Source organism: Bos mutus, chromosome 2 (genome assembly GCF_027580195.1).
Source record: "Bos mutus isolate GX-2022 chromosome 2, NWIPB_WYAK_1.1, whole genome shotgun sequence".
Lineage (NCBI taxonomy): Eukaryota > Metazoa > Chordata > Mammalia > Artiodactyla > Bovidae > Bos > Bos mutus.
In genome coordinates, this window is record NC_091618.1 from 110,677,515 (window position 1) to 110,700,432 (window position 22,918).

A 22,918-nucleotide genomic window follows, 5' to 3' on the forward strand; every position below is an offset into this window, starting at 1 on the left:
ACCATCTGCAGTGATAAACCCCCCAAAACCTGAGGGGCAAAGACACTACAAGCAGGATTCCATCAAAGCAGCAACAACAGGACTGACAGTTGATCTCTGAACACAAACAATGGAAACCAGGTCTCAATGGTGTAACACTCAACGTGCTAAATGAAAATATTGGGGTAGCCAAAAAGCTCCTTTAGGTTTTTAAGTAAAAATAAAAGACATATTTTTCACTTTCACCAAGAACTTTATTGAACAACATATTTAACAACATTCACTGTTTTGTTCTGCTACCTTCTGCCATTTTTGAGGCAACTTAATAATTCATCTTCCCAAAACTTTTTATCTTTTGAGCAAAGAACCGTTTCATGTGCCTTTTACAATCTTCCATTAAGAAAATTCTATAAAGACCAAAATAAATGAACATCCAAAGGTGCAATATCTGGTAAATATGGTGGATGAATCAGAACTTCTCAGTCAGCCTGTAACAGATTTTGTCTGCTCCTCATCTTGTGTTACTCTGATAAAAGATTATGCATTTTCTGTTGACTAATTCCAGACACTTTGTGTTGAGTGCTGCTTTCAGTTTGCCTAAGTGGGAGCAGTACTTGTTGGAATTAAACATTTGGTTTTCCTGAAGGAGCTCATAACAGAGTCGTCCCTTCCAATCCTACCACATACACAACACCACGTTCAAGACCAGTCTTCACTGTGGTTGGTGGAGATTCATTTTGCTTGCCCCACGATCTCTTCCATTACACATTTTTGTACAGCTTACACTTTCAGCATCTGTCACAATTTGTTTTAAAACCAGAACATTTTCGTTATGTTTAAGTTGAGAATCATAAGCACAAATATGGTCAAGGAGGTTCCCGTTCCTCCACCCCCTTAACTTATGTGGAACCCAAACATCAAAGGGATTAACATAACCAAGCTGGTGCAAATGATTTTCAATGGTTGGTTGATTTGAATGTTTTGAGTCTGTTGGCTATTCCAGCATGGTATAACGTTGACTGTTCTCAATTAATGTCCCAATTTGATCACTATCAACTTCAACTGGTCTACTCAATGGAGGAGCATCATCAAGCAAGAAATCTCTAGCACAAAAGTTTGCAAACCACTTTTGATGTGCTCCATCAGTCATAGCACCTTCTCCACACACTACACAAATCTTTTTTTCAGTGTTGCATTTTCACTTTTCTTTAAATATAAAGCACAACATGCCAAAAATGTTGTCTTTCTTCCATCATCAATACTAAAAAGGCTATACAAAAATTCACCAATTCTGATAAGGCTTTTTAAAAAAATGAGCACTGATAGGACAGCTGTTACAACACAATCTAACAAAATTGCTACTAGAACCATCGTACAGCAAACACCAAACAAACTTTTTGGCCAAACCAACTAACTCCCTACCTAGATTCCCCATGTCCAGCCAAAAAAACAACAAACAAAAACACTTTCAAGAATCAACATGGAAAAAAGACATTATCAGAGAAGCAATCCCAAACAATTCCTCACCAGACAGACTCCAAAATTATAAGAGTATTCTTTAGGAAAACAGAAAATCAATTCAGCTAAAAAAAAAAAAAAGTAAACACAAAGAAAATAAAAACTCAACGTAACTATATAAAACACTAATATCTTTTGGGTGCTCAAAAGCGTACATGGAACTAAACTACAGAGCGGTAAACAGCATATAGTCCATGAGAGGGAAGGGCACAGTTAATATCTTCTGAAGTCGCTATGCTGATGAAGAAGAAAATGTACTGAGACATATAATACTTTAACAAATCAAGAAAGCATTTTCAATTTCTAGGACAACCACTTAAATACATAAAACCACCAAGAATCAGCCAACCAATAAACAAACAAAGAAAAACAGATTAGGATATTATTAAGCCAATTGTGGAAGATAACTTTGCCCTCCCTATGCATGGAGCTTGACTCTGATCCTTGGTCAAGGAAGTAATATCTCACAGTGACAAAATATTCATCATCATCATCATCATCATCATCCAAAGGCAGAAAAGGAGAATGAAAGAAAGTTCAAAGAAACAGTATAACTAGAAATCACTTATTAGAAATATCTATTTAAACTCAAGTATATCAGTAAGTATAATGAATGTAAACTTACTAAATGTTCCAATTAAAACATAAACATGGTCAAGCCCATTTTTTAAAAAGAACTTATGCTACTTACAAGAGACTTACAATTTCTATAACCAAAAGTCGCAAATAATAGGATAGAAAAAGGTATACCATGCAAACATTTAAGACCTGAAGCTAACATTATCTGTCACAACACTAGACTGTTGTTTAGTCGCCAATTCATATACGACTTTTTTGTGACTCCATGGACTGTAGCACAGCAGGTTCCTCTAGCCATAGGATTTCCTAGGCAAGAATACTGGACTGGGTTCCCATTTCCTTCTCCAGTGGATCTTACCAACCCAGGGATCGAACCCATGTCTCCTGCATTGGCAGGCGGATTTGTTACCACTGACCCACCAGGGAAACCCCTTAATAAAGTACTCTATTAGGAAATATGCATTATTATTGTTATCAGACATTTCCTGTTAATAAAAGGTTTGTTTTAGCAGGTAGAAACAAAAATGCTTAATTTCTAAGCACCTATGTAACATATTTGAAATATATAAAGCAAATGACAGAAACTATACAGAGAAACAGACAAAGCTACAATTGTTTTCTGGACATTTTAACAAACTTTTCTCTGAATAAGAGCAAATTCAAAAAGTAATGATAACCATTTTAAAAAGCAACAAACTGGATATAACTGATACACATATTACATGGCATCTAGTAACCACAGCCAATAAAAAAAAAAATCTTAGCCCTATATAAGGAATATTTACCAAGACAGACTATATGTCTGCCATAAAGTTAAGTCTCAAATTTTTAAAAATTGAAATCTTATAGATTTACTTCTTACTATGATGGAGTTAAGATAGAAATTAGTAAGAAAAAAACATTTAGAAATACCTCATGTTTAAAGATTAAGCAAGATACTTCTGAATAAACCATAGCCCAGTGAACAAACTAAAAGACGGTTCCACGTAAAGGCATAAACTGGTAAGATGGATCAAGAAGACACAAGACACAGACAGTGACCATCTGGAATGAAAAAGAGGACATCACAATAGACTCTAGACAAAGAAAGATCACGAGAGTATTATTTACAATTTTATGCAGACACATTTGAAATTTTACATAAAATGAAGGGATTCCTAGAAGACACAATTTACCAAAACTGATGTGAAAATTAAAATTCTAAAGAGCATTATGACATTATAGAAACTGAAGCCATCTACTTAAAATTTCACAGAGAAAATTCCAAGTCTAGGATGCTTCAGTGAATTCTACCAAGTATTTTAATGATGCTCTAACACCCTTCTTACATAAATTACTTGAGAAAATGGTAAAAGAAAAGGTACTTCCCAACTCATTTTTATAAAGCCAATGTTACCTTGATATAAAACCTAACATTTTCAGAAATGAAAATTAAGCCTGAATGAATCCAAGAAAAAAGATAATGCTTTAAGGAAATAAGAAAAAGGAGCAACATTTCTGAAATCAAAAGAAATGAAGAGATTAAAAAGATAAGACAAAGCAACTACTTAATGAGGTAACAGGGATCCAACATTCAGAAAACAAGTCTTTAAAGAGCACTACCATACCAGAATAAATAGTAAAAACCACAATTCAAGAAAGCTTTCTTAAAAGTTAAAAAAAATAAAACTGCTTACTGAAAGAGCACCATGTACACTTAAGAATTCAGCCCAGAAGGCCAACATCTAATTTTCAAAGGCAATAGTTTATGCCACAAGAAAACAGAGTAACATATTCCAGATAATCAAGGTAGGAAAGTATAAGGTGTCTTATAGTCAGTAAAATTTATTTTTAGCACATGAAAGACACAACCTGTTATCAAAATGCCCCAAATTGGGAAATACAGCTCCCATGAGCTGTTCCAAAATCTAGAGAACAAATCTGTAAGAAGTAATAGACCTATCTCATTCATGAACATAGGTGAAAAATACTAAACAAAGATCAGTAAATTAATTTGTAGAAAAATAAGAGCTCAAAGCTACATTGGGTTTAGTCCAGGAAAACAAGGTTGGTTTAACACTTCAAGAGCAATAAAATAATATCCATCACATTAAAAAAAAAAAAAAACCTGGAAAAAAATTAGATTGTCCAAAAAGATGCAGAAAAAGCATCTGATAAAATTTAATATCCATTTGTGATTTAAACAAACAACAACAACAACAAAAAACTAGTAACTAGTAATAGAAAGGAATTTCCTTGATCTGAAAAAGGGCAGATCCAAAATACCCATATAATAAATTGTGAAATACTGAAAAATTCTCCCCCCTACTTCTAAAATTAGTAACAATACAAGTATTCCCATAATAACCAATCTATTCAACACCGTACTAGAAGTCGTAGTCACCACAAGGCTGTAAAAAACAAATACATATAAGGATTGGAAAAGATGAAATGAAATTATCATTCATAGGCCATATGTTTATAGAAAACAAATCTAGCTAAGATAAATTATCAGAATTATAACCAAAGTTGGTCGTTATCAAGTCAAATGCAAAAATTAACTGAATTTCCACATATCATCAATAAACAAAAAATAATAAAACTAAAATAGGTATCTTATTTACAATAACATCAAAAAGTAAAAATACCTAGAAATGCAACAATAATTATGCAAGTTTATTACAGAGAAAACTATAAAACATTATTAAGATGGCAGGAATACACTACAGGCATAAATTATTTTGTTCAGTCACTAACCTGTGTCCCACTGTTTGAAACCCCATGGACTGCAGCACACTAGGCTTCCCTGTCCTTCACTATCTCCTGGAGTTTGCTCAAACTCATGTCCATTGAATCAGTGATGCTTATCTAACCATCTCAACCTCTGCCACCCACTTCTCTTGCCTGCACTTTTTCCAGCATCAAAGTGGAATGAGTCAGCTTTTCACACGAGGTGGACAAAGTACAGGAGCTTTAGCATCAGTCCTTCCAATCAATACTCAGGACTGATTTCCTTTAGGATTGACTGGTTTGATCTCCATGCTGTCCAAGTGACTCTCAAGAGTCTTCTCCAGCACAATTCTAAAGCATCGATTCTTTAGTGCTCAGTCTTCTTTATGGTCCAATGCTCATATCTGTACATGACTACTAGAAAAACCCTAGCTTTGACTATACGAACTTTGGCTGTCAAATTGAGGTCTCTGCTTTTTAATACACTATCTAGGTTTGTCATTGCTTTTCACCAAGGAGTAAGTGTTGTTTTAATTTCATGGCTGCAGTCACATCTGCAGTGATTTTGGCACCCAAGAAAATAAAACTTGACACTGTTTCCACATTTTCCCCCATCTATTTGCCATGAATGATGGGACTGGATGCCATGATCTTAGTTTTTTGAACAGAGTTTTAAACTAGCTTTTTCACTCTCCTCTTTCACCTTCAATCAAGAGGCTCTTTAATTCCTCTTCACTTTCTGCCATTAGAGTGGTATCATCTGCATATCTGAGATTGCTGATATTTCTCACAACAATCTTGATTCCAGCTTGTTATTCATCCAGCCAGGCATTTCGCATGATGTACTTGGCATAGAAGTTATGCATACATAACTTCTGAACATTCTCTGGCATTCTCTGAACATTCTCTGGCATTGCCTTTTGTAACACTCATTACTGTAAAGATATAATCAATATATTCAGTGTTATCTCAATGAAAGTCCCAACAGATGGGTGTTTGATTTTTTAACTTAGCCAAAAACAGCCAAAGCAATTTTGAAGAAAATCTAAAATAAAGTGTCCACTGCTGTCCTAACAAGTTAACTATACACTTATCAGCTTAAAGCACCCATTTATTATCTCCAAGTTCTATGGGTCAGATATCTTGGCACGTCACAGCTCAGCTGGTTCTCTCCTTCGAGTTTCACAAGAATGAATCAAGGTATCAGCCAAGCTGTGTCCCTGTCCAGACACTCTAGGAGAGAATATATTTCCAGGTGTATTTAGGATGGTCCAGGTTGACAACAATCAGTGCCAAGCAGATGCAGGACAGAGGCCCCATTCCCCTGCTACCCCTCAAGTGGGGTCTGGCCTCAGTTTCTAGAGACTGCCTACACTCCCTGACCCATGATCACCGCCTTTCAAAGGCAGTAACAGCAGGTTAAGTCCTATTCAATGCTTCTGAGTAAATCCCTCTGATCTCTCCTTCTGCCCCTTCTCTTTTGCTTCCCTCTTCTGTCTTCTTTGCTTCTGACTCTTCTATTTTTAAGGGCTTGTCTGATTATACAGGACCCAACCAAATAATCCAAAATAATCTATTTTAAGGTCTGTTGATTAGTAACTTTAATTACACCTGCAAAATCCCTTCACATCACTTTCTAGATTAGCAGTTCACTGAATAATTGACATGGAAATGTTGGAAAAATATCTTTAAAATTCCCCCTATCAAAAAGCAGCAAAAGTATTTTATTGACTATCAACCTACTAATAAAACTATAGTAATAATAAAACATGATACCAGCACACACACAAAAAAGACAAACATAATATAGAATATAAAGCCTAGACACAGACCTGTTGCTGGGCATAGACATCTGACTTACAAAAAAAGGAAAACAGTGTGAAAGAACAATTCTTTTCAGTAAATTGTGCTCGGATATCAGGACAGTCATAGGAAAATGAAAACTATTCCAATCCAACACCACACAGAAAAAAATCAACTTCCTAATGATTACAGACCTAAATATGAAAAGCATAACAAAAAAGCTGAAAGATAACACGGGAGAGTGAGATTTCAAGAATAGTGGCATGATGAGCTAGGTGGACCATTTCTCTAGTAAAACATTACTTTGGCAACAAAAGTCCGTCTAGTCAAAGCTATGGTTTTTCCAGTAGTCGTGTATAAGATGTGAGAGTTGGACCATAAAGAAAGCTGAGGGCCAAAGAATTGATGCTTTTGAACTGTGGTGTTGGAGAAGACTCTTGAGAGGCCCTTGGACTGCAAGGAAATCCAACCAGTCCATCCTAAAGGAAATCAGTCCCGAATATTCATTGGAAGGACGGACTGATGCTGAAGCTGAAACTCCAATACTTTGGCCACCTGATGTGAAGAACTGACTCACTGGAAAAGACCCTGATGCTAGGAAAGACTGAAGGTGAGAGAAGGAAACAACAGAGGATAAGATGGTTAGAAGGCATCACCAACTCGATGGACATGAGTTTGAACAAGTTCTGGGAGTTGTTGATGGACAGGCAAGCCTGGTGTGCTGCGGTCCATGGGGTCGCAAAGAGTCGGACATGACTGACTGACTGAATTGACTGAACTAAACTGGTAGAAAGAAAATTTTTAAAGTCAACCATTTAATGTCTCTGAAAATTGTCTCAAGGACGCATAGCAAATAAAAAAAAGAACATTTATTCAAGAAAACATTAAACAGAGGTGAGAACAGCAAGTATCCATGACATATGAGCCATAAACCACTTCCAGTTACACCCCACAACTCAGGATAACTCCAATGTTCTACACCAAACAGGTGCTGCAGGAGCTCCCACATTCCAGCCTAGGAATGAATTTCACCCTTGGAGGGGAACGCTGCTGGCATCTCCCACCTGCCCCACTCCCCCACCTCCATGCTGCAGAAACGCTATGCCAGGCAGGCCCACATAAGAAGAGTAAAAGAGTCCCTTCACCCAACCAGCGCCCACGTGTAAGGCAGAAAAGCTCTTTTTCCAGTGTAGTAAGCCAAAAGTATTAAGTCCCAATTGCACTCCTAAAACAGAGGTTCTTTACCAGAAGGGGCAAGTTAAAAGTACGTGCTCTACTCTGAGAGCAGTGTCCCTTCAAAGTGAAGTGATCTCTTTACCTCTGATCCTAATTTCACTAAGGCAAGGTAGAGGGTCCTCCCAGGGGAAAAGGTAGACCGTTAAGAACAGAAAGCTCTGTCCTCCACCTAATGGAATTACTTTACTTGGAACAGACTGTGGGAAAATTCATTTTAAAGGGCAACGTCCGGGCGGAGGCTGGGCTTGTGGGGTGACCGGAGTAAGGGTTCGGATCCCGGCCGCGAGGTTTCTGATCAGGATTGCTACAATGAGTCTGCGGAAGCAAACGCCCAGTGACTTCCTGAAGCAGATCATTGGGCGACCAGTTGTGGTGAAGCTAAATTCGGGAGTGGATTATCGAGGGGTCCTGGCTTGCCTGGATGGCTACATGAATATAGCCTTGGAGCAGACAGAGGAGTATGTAAATGGACAGCTGAAGAATACGTACGGGGATGCATTTATCCAAGGAAACAATGTGTTGTATATAAGTACGCAGAAGAGGAGGATGTGAAGACACCAAGACACAGTACTTTTCATACCGAGATATATTTTTTATCAAGTTTTTTGTTTCTTCTGTCATATAATTCTTCCTGTTTTGAAATAGTTGGTGATTTTTCACTGACACGTGATTGAGATACATGTGTAAACTTGTGGATTTAATTGTAAAGAGTTCTTTCATATTTAAGTTGCAGTCATTTTCTTTTACCTCTATGTCAGTGTGCAGAAAGCAAAAAGATTTTTTTTTTAAGTGGAAAGAAAATTTTTTTCTCCCTACACGGAAGTTTTCAAGCAACACCATTGGATCTGACTGCTTGGTCTGTGGGACTGACTGAAATGATGGGCGTGAGGCTAATAAAACACTGTAGAGACGGCAAAAAAAATAAATAAATAAAGGGCAACGTCCAAAACTATGGAGATCTTGGGAGTGAATAACTAAAAGAAAGCTGGTAGTTCCATGACAGTAGTAACATGCAAAACTGCAAACCAGCTAAAAGTTTAACAGAGGGAACTAGACAAAGAAAAAGGCAGGAAGATTCCTCAGGGTAATAAGCCCAAGTCTCAAAGGCTGGCAATTTAGCAAACTTGTTAGCGTCTATAGAGATCTGACTTACTGCGATCATGCCCTGGGATATTGGTGAAAACAATAGAGCAATCAGTTAGCAGTTAGTGGAGGCTGACAGCTAGGTATGACAGCTATAGAGGCAGACCAGCCAAAAGTTTATGTGGAGATCAGGGAAAGAGGCAAAGAGAACAAGGTGAAAACCAGTCATCGCTGGTAGACTGCACATGACTTTGAGAGGGTCCAGATGTTGGATTCATCAGACAAAGAGTTCAAAGCAGATATTATAAATATATTCAAAGAACTAAAGAAAATCATGTTTAAATAATTCAGTTCAGTTCAGTCGCTCAGTCATGTCCGACTCTTTGCGACTCCATGAATTGCAGCACGCCAGGCCTCCCTGTCCATCACCAGCTCCCGGAGTTCACTAAAACTTATGTCCATTGAGTTGGTGATGCCATCCAGCCATCTCATCCTCTGTCGTCCCCTTTTCCTCCTGCCCCCAATCCCTCCCAGCATCAGAGTCTTTTCCAATGAGTCAACTCTTAGCATGAGGTGACCAAAGTATTGGAGTTTCAGCTTTACCATCAGTCCTTCCAATGAACATCCAGGACTGATCTCCTTTAGAATGGACTGGTTGGATCTCCTTGCAGTCCAAGGGACTCTCAAGAGTCTTCTCCAACACCACAGTTCAAAAGCATCAATTCTTCGGCGCTCAGCTTTCTTCACAGTCCAACTCTCACATCCATACACAACCACTGGAAAAACCTAGTCCTGACTAGACGTGGTCCACCGGAGAAGTGAATGGCAAACCACTTCAATATTCTTGCCTTGAGAACCCCATGAACAGTATGAAAAGGCAAAATGATATGATACTGAAAGAGGAACTCCCCAGGTTGGTAGGTACCCAATATGCTACTGGAGATCAGTAGAGAAATAACTCCAGAAAGAATGAAGGGACGGAGCCAAAGCAAAAACAATACCCAGTTGTGGATGGACTGGTGACAGAAGCAAGGTCTAATGCTGTAAAGACCAATATTGCATAGGAAGCTGGAATGTTAGATCCATGAATCAAGGCAAATTGGAAGTAGACAAACAGGAAATGGCAAGATTGAAGATCGACATTCTAGGAATCAGCAAACTCAAATGGACTGGAATGGGTGAATTTAACTCAGATGACCATTATATCTACTACTGTGGGCAGGAATCCCTTAGAAGAAATGGAGTGGCCATCATGGTCAACAAGAGAGTCCAAAATGCAGTACTTGGATGCAATCTCAAAAACGACAGAATGATCTCTGTTCGCTTCCAAGGCAAACCATTCAATATCACGGTAATCCAAGCCTTTGCCCTAACCAGTAACACTGAAGAAGCTGAAGTTTAAATAATTAAAGGAAGGTATTACTATAAGGACTTGTCAAATACAGAATATCAATGAAAAATAAGGAATTATAAAAAATAAGCAAATGAGAAAACATGTATGCTAATAAAGAGAACATAACTGCATATTTCTTCTCTCACCTAATTTTAAAAGCAACTGCACAATAAATAAATAAAATAAAAGCAACTACACATACAACATAAATGCAAATGCATGGTGAGATATAACATACAGAATATGCAATATATCTGACAATAACAGCACAAGGACAGTTGGAAAAAAATTACTGAAGTAAGGAAATAACATCATATGTTATAAATCAAATCTACATGAGGAAACAGAACCAGATATAATAAGGTTAGTACAAAAACTATAAATATGTTTTCTTATCTCAGTTTCTTTAAAAAAGACTTTAAATTACATAAAGTAATTGTAACAATTTATTCTGGAGTTTATATCTACTACTGTGGGCAAGAATCCCTTAGAAGAAATGGAGTAGCCATCATAGTTAATAAAATTAAGTCCAAAATGCAGTACCTGGATGCAATCTCAAAAATGACAGAATGATCTCTGTTCATTTCCAAGGCAAACCATTCAATATCATAGTAATCCAAGTCTATGCCCCAACCAGTAATGCTGAAGAAGCTGAAGTTGAATGGTTCTATGAAGACCTACAAGACCTTCTAGAACTAACACTCAAAAAGGATGTCCTTTTCAATATAGGGGACTGGATTGCAAAAGTAGGAAGTCAAGAAACACCTGGAGTAACAGGAAATTTGGCTCTGCAGACGGAATGAAGCAGGGCAAAGGCTAATAGAGTTTTGCCAAGAGAACACATTGGTCATAGCAAACACCCTCTTCCAACAACACAAGAGAAGACTCTACATGTGGACATCACCAGATAGTCAACATTGAAATCAGACTGATTATATATTCTTTGCAGCCAAAGATGGAGAAGCTCTATACAGTCAGCAAAAACAAGACCGGAGCTGACTGTGGCTCAGATCATGAAATCCTTATTGCCACATTCAGACAAATTGAAGAAAATGGGGAAAACGACTAGACCATTCAGGTATGACCTAAATCAAATCCCTAACAATTATACAGTGGAAGTGACAAATAGATTTAAGGGACTAGATCTGATAGAGTGCTTGATGAACAATGGACGGAGGTTCCTGACATTGTACAGGAGACAGGGAGCAAGACCATCCCAAAGAAAGAGAAATGCAAAAAAGTGAAATGGCTCTCTGAGGAGGCCTTACAAATAGCTGTGAAAAGAAAGAGATGCAAAAAACAAAGGAGAAAAGGAAAGATATACCCATTTGAATGCCAAGTTCCAAAGGATAGCAAGAAGAGATAAGAAAGCCTTCCTCAGTGATCAGTGCAAAGAAATAGAGGAAAACAATACAATGAGAAGACTAGAGATCTCTTCAAGAAAGTTCCCTTGGAACATTTCATGCAAAGATGGGCTCAATAAAGGACAGAAATGGTATGGACCTAACAGAAGCAGAAGAGATTAAGAAGAGGTGGAAAGAATACACAGAAGAACTGTACAAAAAAGATCTTCACCACCTAGATAATCATGATGGTGTGAACACTCACCTAGAGCCAGACATCCTGGAATGTGAAGTCAGGTGGGCCTTAGGAAGCATCACTACAAACAAAGCTAGTGGAGGTGATGGAATTCCAGTTGAGCTATTTCAATCCTGAAAGATGATGCTGTTAAGTGCTGCACTCAATATGGCAGCAAATTTGGAAAACTCAGCGGTGGCCACAGGACTGGAAAAGGTCAGTTTTCATTCCAACCCCAAAGAAAGGCAATGCCAAAGAACGCTCAAACTACAACACACTTGCACTCATCTCACACACTAGCAAAGTAATGCTCAAAATTCTCCAAGCCAGGCTTCAGCAATACGTGAACTGTGAACTTCCTGATGTTCAAGCTGGTTTTAGAAAAGGCAGAGGAACCAGAGATCAAATTGTCAACATCCGCTGGATCATGGAAAAAGCAAGAGAGTTCCAGAAAAACATCTATTTCTGCTTTATTGACTATGCCAAAACCTCTGACTATGTGGATCACAATAAACTGTAGAAAATTCTGAAAGAGATGGGAATACCAGACCACCTGACCTTACTCTTAAGAAATCTGTATGCAGGTCAAGAAGCAACAGTTAGAACTGGACATGGAACAACAGACTGGTTCCAAATAGGAAAAGGACAAATACGTCAAGGCTGTATATTGTCACTCTGCTTATTTAACTTATATGCAGAGTACATCATGAGAAACACGGGGCTGGAAGAAGCACAAGCTGAAATCAAAGATTGCCGGAAGAAATATCAATAACCTCAGATATGCAGATGACACCAATTTTATGGCAGAAAGTGAAGAAGAAATAAAGAGCCTCTTGATGAAAGTGAAAGAGGAGAGTGAAAAAGCTGGGTTAAAACTCAACATTCAGAAAACAAAGATCATGGCATCTGGTCCCATCACTTCATCACAGATAGATCGGGAAACAGTGGCAGACTTTATTTTTGGGGGTTCCAAAATCACTGCAGATGGTGACTGCAGCTATGAAATTAAAAGACACTTGATTCTTGGAAGAGAAGTTCAGACGAACCTAGACAGCATATTAAAAATCAGAGAGGTACCATTTCACGCCAGTCAGAATGGCTGCGATCCAAAAGTCTACAAGCAATAAATGCTGGAGAGGGTGTGGAGAAAAGAGAACCCTCTTACACTGTTGGTGGGAATGCAAACTAGTACAGCCACTATGGAGAACAGTGTGGCAATTCCTTAAAAAACTGGAAATAGAACTGCCTTATGACCCAGCAATCCCATGCTGGGCATACACACCAAGGAAACCAGAATTGAAAGAGACACATGTACCCCAATGTTCATCACAGCACTGTTTATAATAGCTAGGACATGGAAGCAACCTAGATGTCCATCAGCAGATGAATGGGTAAGAAAGCTGTGGTACATACACACAATGGAGTGTTACTCAGCCATTAAAAAGAATGCATCTGAATCAGTTCTAATGAGGTGGATGAAACTTGAGCCTATTATACAGAGTGAAGTAAGCCAGAAAGAAAAACACCAATACAGTATACTAACGCATATATATGGAATTTATAAAGATGGTAACGATAACCCTGTGGGACAGCAAAAGAGACACAGATGTATAGAACAGTCTTTTGGACTCTGTGGGAAAGGGAGAGGGTGGGATGATTTGGGAGAATGGCATTGAAACATGTATAATATCATATATGAAATGAATCACCAGTCCAGGTTCAATGCATGATACAGGATGCTCGGGGCTGGTGCACTGGGATGACCAAGAGGGATGGTACAGGGAGGAAAGGGGGAGGGAGGAGGGAGGCGGGTTCTGGATGGGGAACACGTGTACACCCGTGGCGGATTCATGTTGATGTATGGCAAAACCAATACAATATTGTAAAGTAATTAACCTCCAATTAAAATAAATTTATTAAAAAATAAATAAATACATAAAAATAAAATAAAAATCAGAGACATTTCTTTGCCAACAAAGGTAGGTCCGTCTAGTCAAGGCTACGGTTTTTCAAGTAGTTGTGTATGACTGTGAGAGTTGGACTGTAAAGAAAGCTGAGCACCGAAGAATTAATGCTTTTGAACTGTGGTGTTGGAGAAGACTCTTGAGAGTCCCTTGGACTGCAAGGAGATCCAACCACTCCATCCTAAAGGAAATCAGTCCTGAATATTCATTGGAAGGACTGATGCTGAAGTTGAAACTCCAATACTTTGGTTGCCTGATGCAAAGAGCTGATTCATTGGAAAAGACCCTGATGCTGGGAATGATTGAAGGCAGGAGAAGAAGGGGACGACAGAGGATGAGATGGTTGATGGCATCACCAACTCAGTGGGCATGAGTTTGAGTAAATTCCCGGAGTTGGTGCTGGACAGGGAGGCCTGGCGTGGTACAGTCCACAGGGTTACAAAGATTCAGACACAACTAAGCAACCGAACTGAACTGCACCCAGCAACATGTATAACCAAAACAGAGAAGAATGGAGTAGAGCTATATAGGAGCAAAGTTTCTATATAGTGTTGGAATTAAGTTAATGTAAATCTGAAGTCAATTCTGATAAGACTATAATGTAAACCTTAAGAGAATAACAAAAGAAGATAAAAATCATGAAAGGAATTAAAACATTACCCTAGGAAATAATGGAAAGAAAATAGAAATGCAGGTACAGAAGGACAGAGACATGAGACAGAGAGAAAACAAAATGCAAAATGGCAGACATAAATCCAACCATACCCAAAAAACATTTACTGTGAATGCATTAAGCAATATAATCAAGAGGCAGGGACTGTAGGAGTCAATCAAAAAAGAGCAAGATCAAATTAAATGCTGTCTACAGAAGACACACTTTAGATCCAAAAACACAAATAGGATAAAAATAAGTGGATAGAAAAAGACACTGTGCAAAGAACCACCACAGAAAAACTGAAGCAGATACACTAATATCAGACAACTTCTAAAATGGTTTTAGAAATGAAGAGGGACGTCTTATAACAATAAAAGGGTCAGTTCATCAGTAAGATAAAAAAATTATAGACACAGAGGTTTCCCTGGTGGTTCAGTGGTTAAGAATCCACCTTGCAATGCAGGGGACACGGGTTTGACCCCTGGTCCAGGACAATTCCACATGCCACAGGGCAGCTAAGCCAGCCTATGCACCAGTCGCTGAGCCTGTGCTCAGAAACCCAAGAGCCCCAACTACTGAGGCTGATATGCCACGACTACTGAGGGGCACACACCCAGAGCCTGTGCTCTGCAACACAGGAGGCCACTGCAGAAGCAGCTCGCACACTGCAACTGGAGAGTGGGCCCGGTCTCTGCAGCTGGAGAGCCCATGCACAGCAACGCAGACCCAGTGCAACCAAAACAAATCAACAGACTTTTGTAAAAATCAATCAATCAATAAATAAATGGCATGTCCACAGACATTTTAAAAGAATTGTAAACATACATATGTACCTTATAACAGGGCTTCAAAATACATGAAACAAAACTGACAGAAACAAAGGGAGAAAAACACTATTCAACACTAGTTGGAATATTTCAACGCTTCACCTTTAATAACAAACAGAACTAAGCAGAACATAACAAAGAAACATAAACACAATATACCAACTATACCTAACAGACATCTAGAGAATATTCCATTCAACAGTAGAATACACGTTCTTCTAAAGTACACATGAAACACTCTCTAAGACAGACCATATGCTAGGCCACAAAACAAGCATCAGCAAATTTAAAAGGACTGCAAGCACACACATATGTCCTCTGACCAAAATGAAACAAAATTAGAAATCAGTTACAGAAGGAAATTTAGGAAATTCACAAATATAGGAAATTAACATACTCCTAAATCAATAATAGACCAAAAGAACAAATCAAAAGGAAAATCAGAAAACACTTGAGATGAGTAAAATCAAAAACACAACATATCAAAACTTAACGGGATCAATCAACTGCGTGCTTGCAGGGAAATTTACACTTGTAAATGTCCATATTAAGATAAGAAAGGGAAAACATTTTGTATGAATTTGAGATACTTCTTAAACACAATAAAGGGGGGCAGGAGGCCAAAGAAACCTCTGGGGGAGGTAATAAAAAAAAAGAGTACCTATCCAAAATACAAAAAGAATTCCTTCAATTAATTTTAGTTTTTGTGAAGAGAACACAAAGGAAAACTGATCAAAAGATGTGAATAAGCACTTCACAAGAGATATCCAAGTCAATAAACTTATGAAAAAATGGTAAACCTTTTAACTCACCGGGAAAATGAAAACCAAAAATACCACCTCACATCAGAACACCAGAAATAAATAACAATCCAATTGTCAGTGAGGATACAGAGCAATGGGAACTCTCATACACTGTTCATGGGAATGTGAATTGTTATAACCACTTTGGGAAACTGGCAGTATCTATTAATACTATATTAGGCCTATAATCCAGCAAATCTGCTATAAGGTCTAAACTCAATAGAAATTAATACTATATGAACAGACAGGTACAAATATGTTCACACAGCATTATTAGTGATAATCAAGAAGTAGAAACGATCCACATCTATCAACAGACTGTATAAACAAAATGTGGTAAATGAATACAAGTAATATTACAGAGCAATGAAAGTGAACTACAGTTAAGGAATTAACATGGATAAAACTCAAAAACATGTGAAGCAAAAGCAGCTACAAACAAAATACATATTGCATGAGTCCATTTATATTAAGTTCAAAAACAAGCATATTAAGTCAGAATAGTGCTTGGTGGGCTACAGCCCATGGGGTCGCAAAGAGTCAGACACGACTAAATGACTAAGCACAGCACAGCACAGCACAGCGACAGCTCTGGAGGGAGGGAGAAGGTAGTAAAGGACTGATGAGAGCGGAAGAGAGCTCTCAAATGCTGCTAGTGTTCTTCTTCTTGACTGAGTGAGTGGTAGTTACACACACCATGGTTTACAGTAGCTCGCTGAGCATCAATTTGTCTGTGTGTGTTTTCTGCATTAATATTATTCTTCAATAATGAAAACTAAAGCACCACATAACATTAAAAAATAAAATCAATTGAATCATAGTAAAATTAGAGTGCTTGAACCTTAGACGGTAATAATTTTTTGAAGACTGAGCTTTTGATATAAATATTAAGTTCAATCTCACAAGCAATCAAGACTTATCAACTGAAACAAGATGATACCATTTGAAAATAGTTAAAGTGGAGGAAACCTAGCTAATTCCCTTCTCTAGGGAATACTCTGTTCACACCTACTGATAGAAATACAATTACCTTCCTTCTCACTTTTCCTTTTCAAGAAACCTTCCTTTACAGTCCTAGAAAGGGTTGCTCTACGATCCACAGGAGAACAGTGCGACCATGGTCCCTGAATTTCCAGTTCAGTCTCCTGAAGCCTAACTAGGTTCTAAGAGATACTCAGCCCTATATCCTTCTAATAATAAATCTGTATTGCTAAAGTTTGTTCCTAGAAATCAAATGACCAATGGATATAACACCGTGATATAGGATATGTTACAACCATGTTATATAATAGTTCTATTTACATCAGAAGTTGAAAATTGGCAACTTACAGACTGTTTTATCTGATCCACAAAGTATTTTTTTTAAGTATAAATTACATGTTATGAATTACAGTCTTCCTCACTAGACTTTGGCCAAACTCCTAGGAGGCAAGTACTGGGTTGCCATTCCCTTCTCCAGGAGATCTTCCCGACCCAGGGATCGAACCTGGGTCTCCCACATTGCAGGCAGATTCTTAACCATCTGAGCTACCAGGGAAGCCCCATTATACAAGAGTTCTGTTTATATCAGAAGTTAAAAATTGGCAACTCATGAACTGTTTCATCTGATCCACAAAGTGGTTTTTGTTTTAAGTATAAATTACATGTTATGAATTACAGTCTTCCTCACTAGACTTTGGCCACGCTCCTAGGAGGCAAGGACTATTATTTTACATATCTTTGTTTTTCCCAGTGCTAGGCTCTAGGTCCAAAAATACATGCAGAATAATTAAACAAACTATGCCAATAGGTTTCTATAAAATTCTAGAACTCTGACAACTGATTAATTTCTGAGAAACTAAATAACAAACTTTAAAATCCTAGTTATTCAATAGGGAAAACAATAATGACAATACACATTAAATGATATTTTAAAAAATCATGTGCTTTTGTACAGTAAAACAAATCTTTAAAATGTAAAATAAAGAAATCAAAGGAAGAAAAATTTTATGTAAAATAAATGCCATAATATTATATAGTGAAAAGAAATGAGATTAACAACTATAATTATCACTTAAAATCTGCCTCTGTCATACACAACCCTGCTAAAATTCTTCAACAAGCCATGGAGACAATCTATGTCAAGTGTGCTCTGGCCAAAAGATCTCAATGTAGATAGGTCCTGTTCCCTATTCTTGACATTTTAAAAAGGAGAAAAATTTTTAATTCTAAAGTATCCTTGTATCTAAATATAATAGTAATAGTTAACATATTGGAGAAGGCAATGGCACCCCACTCCAGTACTCTTGCCTGGAAAATCCCAAGGACGGAGGAGCCTGGTAGGCTACAGTCCATGGGGTCACGTAGAGTCAGACACAACTGAGCGACTTCACTTTCACTTTTCACTTTCATGCACTGGAGAAGGAAATGGCAACCCACTCCAGTGTTCTTGCCTGGAGAGTCCCAGGGATGGAGGAGCCTGGTGGGCTGCCATCTATGGGATCGCAGAGTTGGACACGACTGAAGCAACTTAGCAGCAGCAGCAGTTAACATATACTGACTTGTTCAGTTCAGTTCAGTCGCTCAGTCGTGTCTGACTCTTTGCGACCCCATGAATCGCAGCACACCAGGCCTCCCTGTCCATCACCAACTCCTGGAGTTCGCTCAGAGTCACGTCCATCGAGTCGGTGATGCCATCCAGCCATCTCATCCTCTGTCGTCCCCTTCTCCTCCTGCCCCCAATCCCTCCCAGCATCAGAGTCTTTTCCAATGAGTCAACTCTTCGCACGAGGTGGCCAAAGTATTGGAGTTTCAGCTTTAGCATCAGTCCTTCCAAAGAACACCCAGGACTGATCTCCCTTAGAATGGACTGGTTGGATCTCCTTGCAGTCCAAGGGACTCTCAAGTCTTCTCCAACACCACAGTTCAAAAGCATCAATTCTTTGGCACTCAGCTTTCTTCACAGTTCAACTTTCACACCCATACATGACCACTGGAAAAACCATAGCCTTGACTAGATGGACCTTTGTTGGCAAAGTAATGTCTCTGCTTTTGAATATGCTATCTAGGTTGGTCATAACTTTCCTTCCATGCCACAAATTTCACATTTAATTCTCACAACCTTATGAAACAGTTACTATTTCTTATTCCACCCTACAATCAAGAAAATCTAGGAATTCCCTGGCAGTCCAGTGTTTAGGACTCACTTCCACTGCACGGGGCATGGCGTGGATCCTGGATGGAGGAACCAGGATCCTGAAAGCCTCAGCAACCTCATGGACTGCAGCATGCCAGGCTCCCCTGTCCTTCACTGTCTCCTGGACCTTGTTCAAATTTATGTCCATTGAGTCAGTGATGCTATTTTACCATCTCATCCTCTACCATCTCCTTCTCCTTTTGCCTTCAATCTTTCCCAGCATCAGGGTCTTTTCCAATGAATCAGCTCTTCATATCAGGTGGCCAAAGTATTGGCGATTCACCATCAGTCCTTCCAATGAATATTCAGGGTTGATTTCCTTTAGGATTGACTGGTTTGATCTCCTTGCAGTCCAAGGGACTCTCAAGAGTTTTCTCCAACACCACAATTCTAAAGCATCAGTTCTTCAGTGCTCAGCCTTCTTTATGGTCCAATTCTCACATCTGGACATGACTACTAGAAAAACCATAGCCTTGACTATATGGACCTTTACTGGCAAAGTGACGTCTCTGCTCTTTAATATGCTGTCTAGGGTGGTCATAGCTTTCCTTTCAAGGAGCAACCATCTTTCAATTTTGAAGATTTTTAAATAGTGAGAATGAAAAATAATAAAGCATTTGATAAATTGGATTAGACACATGTTCAGTGTGAGGATCTCAATCCTTTTGTTAACTAAAAAGCATGTGTTAGTCAGTCGCTCAGTTGTGTCTGACTCTTTGCGACCCCATGGACTGTGGCTCACCAGGCTCCTCTGTCCATGGGATTCTCCAGGCAAGAATACTGGAGTGGGTTGCCATTTCCTTCTCCAGGTGATCTTCCTGACCCAGCGATCAAACCTGGGTCTCCTGTATTGGAGGCAGACTCTTTACTGTCTTAGCCATCAGGGAAACTTTTGTTAACTGAAAGGCACTGTGTTAACAATATTTAAGCCTAGCAATCCCCAGGATGAGTTGAACCTTCCCTGGTTCAAAAAGACATGCCTAACTCATATGTCAGTACTATACGAGCTGAATACAATTCTTTAAATAATAATTTGGTAATAGTTATCAAAAGCCCTTAACTGTTTTACACTTTTTGCCCTGATATTCCATGACTGAGAATCATGTTAGGGGTTGGGGGAAACTTTTACTCAGAGATATTCACTATATTAATATCTATTATAGCCAAAAGGGAGAAGGCAATGGCACCCCACTCCAGTACTCTTGCCTGGAAAATCCCATGGACGGAGGAGCCTGGTGGGCTGCAGTCCATGGGGTTGCTAAGAGTCAGACACGACTGAGCGACTTCACTTTCACTTTTCACTTTCATGCACTGGAGGAGGAAATGGCAACCCACTCCAGTGTTCTTGCCTGGAGAATCCCAGGGACAGCGGGGCCTGATGGGCTGCCATCTATGGGGTCGCACAGAGTCAGACACGACTGAAGAGACTTAGCAGTAGCAGCATAGCCAAAAAGAAAAGTTAAAGAAAAAGAAAAGAAATAACCTAAACAACTAATACAGTAGTTAAGATGTTTTTGTTCACCATGATCCACTATTCAGGAAAACTATCACTCACCTAATCTGTGATCTTCAGGCATCTGTTAATCATGGCTTTCTGTGGATTCCCCAACTCATCCTATCTACAGCCATGGTGGCCACTTTGCTGTACTTCATCTCCCAGCTACCAACGACTGGTTAAGGAATTGACGATCACAATACATCGGCATCAACCCAGATGGCATGTGGACATCAGGAAAAAGTTAGTCTTTCAAGTATAGTTGCTAAGCCAAAGAGTATGTTACTGAGGCTCCAGAAGCAAGAGGCTAGAAAAACCCAGATATGGAGTCAAAGAGGCTCAGTGACATCATTTGAGACTTTGGATCTAAGCTGCTTCCAAAGCTATTCCATCCTTCTCCATATTTACTATTCTCAATTATGTGAACCAGTAAATTATTTACCTTACCAAAGCTTGTGATAAGTTTTTATCACAGGTAAGCAAAAGAATCATGATTAACACACTACCAAAAGAAGAATGGTTAAATAAAATACACTGAGTACACCTATTCGGTATCTTTGTGGATAAAATTCAATGGAATAATGCTGACAGAATAGCATAAACTGTTAAAGAGATGCATTCAGGAGCCTAGTCTGAATCTTGACTCTACTACAGATTCTCATGTGTCCCTGGTTAAACTAGTTAACCTCTGTGCTTCCATTTCCTCATCTGTAAAACAGGGACTCAATAATACCTACTGCATGATCATTAGAAGTAAATGAGTTACAATTTACAAAGTTCCTAAAACAAGTCCTACCATTAAGTATATGTATCTTTTAAATAAATGAGTTTATATACATACATACATATACATGGGCTTCCCTGGTGGCTCAGATGGTAAAGAATCCGTATGCAATGCAGGAGACCTGGGTTTGGTCCCTGAGATGGGAAGATCCCCTGGAGAAGGGAATCGCTACACAGTCCAGTATTCTTGCCTGGAGAATTTCACAGACAAGAGGAGCCATGTGATCACAAAGAGTCAGACACGACTGAGTAACACTTTCACTTTCATATATATATACGATATAAAATAATATATATACAAAGTAATTCACTGATTTTTTTTAAAATCTGTGCACAGAAATAGGAAAAACTATGTTTTTTTTTTTTTTTTTTTAAAGGCAGAAATACCCTATTTGTCAAAAAAGAAGAAAAAACAAGAAACATGCCTCAGGTCTTATGAAAGACAGGATGACTCTGATTGGCTTCATACAAATCCCCTGACATTCTCCAGAGGCACCATAGCTGTGTTTACCATCAGACAGGAAGCACATACATAGTGGCGAGGGCAGAGCTAACACAATGTATATGCCATTTAACAATAACAGCAAGTACCAGGTTAAAGCTTAATTTAAACCTAGAAGAATGTCATTTCACCAACTAAACTAGTTTCCCAGGAAAGATACAAACTTATGAGCACAACAAACACTTAACGCGTGTGTGTGTGTGTGTGCTCAGCTGTGTCCAATCCTTTGGGACCCAATGGACTGTAGCCCCCTGGGCTCCTCTGTCCATGGGATTCTCCTGGCAAGAATACTGAGGTGAGTTGCTGTGCCCTCCTCGAGGGATCTTTCTAACCTAGGGATCAAACCCACGTCTCCTACACTGCAGGCAGACTCTTTACTGTCTGAGCCATCTGGGAAGCCCCATGTCATCCCCTAAAACTGCTCATATTTGGCTTTATACTGCATCTTGTAGAATACAAGCCTTTTAACTTAAATAGAGGTATATAACCTGTCGTCTTTAAATTCACAAATTTCAAATCTAATAATGAAGCCACATTGAGAAGATTTGTTTCACAACCCTCACTTGTTTCAGCTCTGCATCTTTCTACATTATGCTTTAAATTCCTATCAAACCATTCAAATTCTGTCGCTCGTTAGATACACTAAGTAATACATGTTATGAAGAGATCTGTTTTGTATGAAATAAAGTAATTAAAGCTTTAAGTGTTTTAAAAAAACACTTCTTGTAAGATGAACCAGGTTGAGAGTCAAGCCTCCTTTCCCTTCCATAATGAACACTAAATCATCTGCCACTAAAGCATCTCAATTTTGTTGAGCGCCTCATGCACCAGGTTAA

At 38.7% G+C, this 22,918-nt stretch overlaps 2 protein-coding genes across 2 annotated transcripts in view; one reads left to right on the forward strand and one right to left on the reverse strand.

Annotated features, from left to right (window-relative positions):
- The window catches only part of TLK1 (tousled like kinase 1), a 178,844-nt gene that overhangs the window by 147,569 nt on the left and 8,357 nt on the right, over window positions 1-22,918 (reverse strand). The gene's annotated exons all lie outside the window — the stretch shown is intronic.
- Window positions 8,040-8,521, forward strand: LOC102270235 (U6 snRNA-associated Sm-like protein LSm6). Its single transcript, XM_014478455.2, has one exon. The coding sequence runs from the start codon at window positions 8,134-8,136 to the stop codon at window positions 8,374-8,376; it is 243 nt and encodes an 80-aa protein (XP_014333941.1). The 5' UTR covers window positions 8,040-8,133; the 3' UTR covers window positions 8,377-8,521.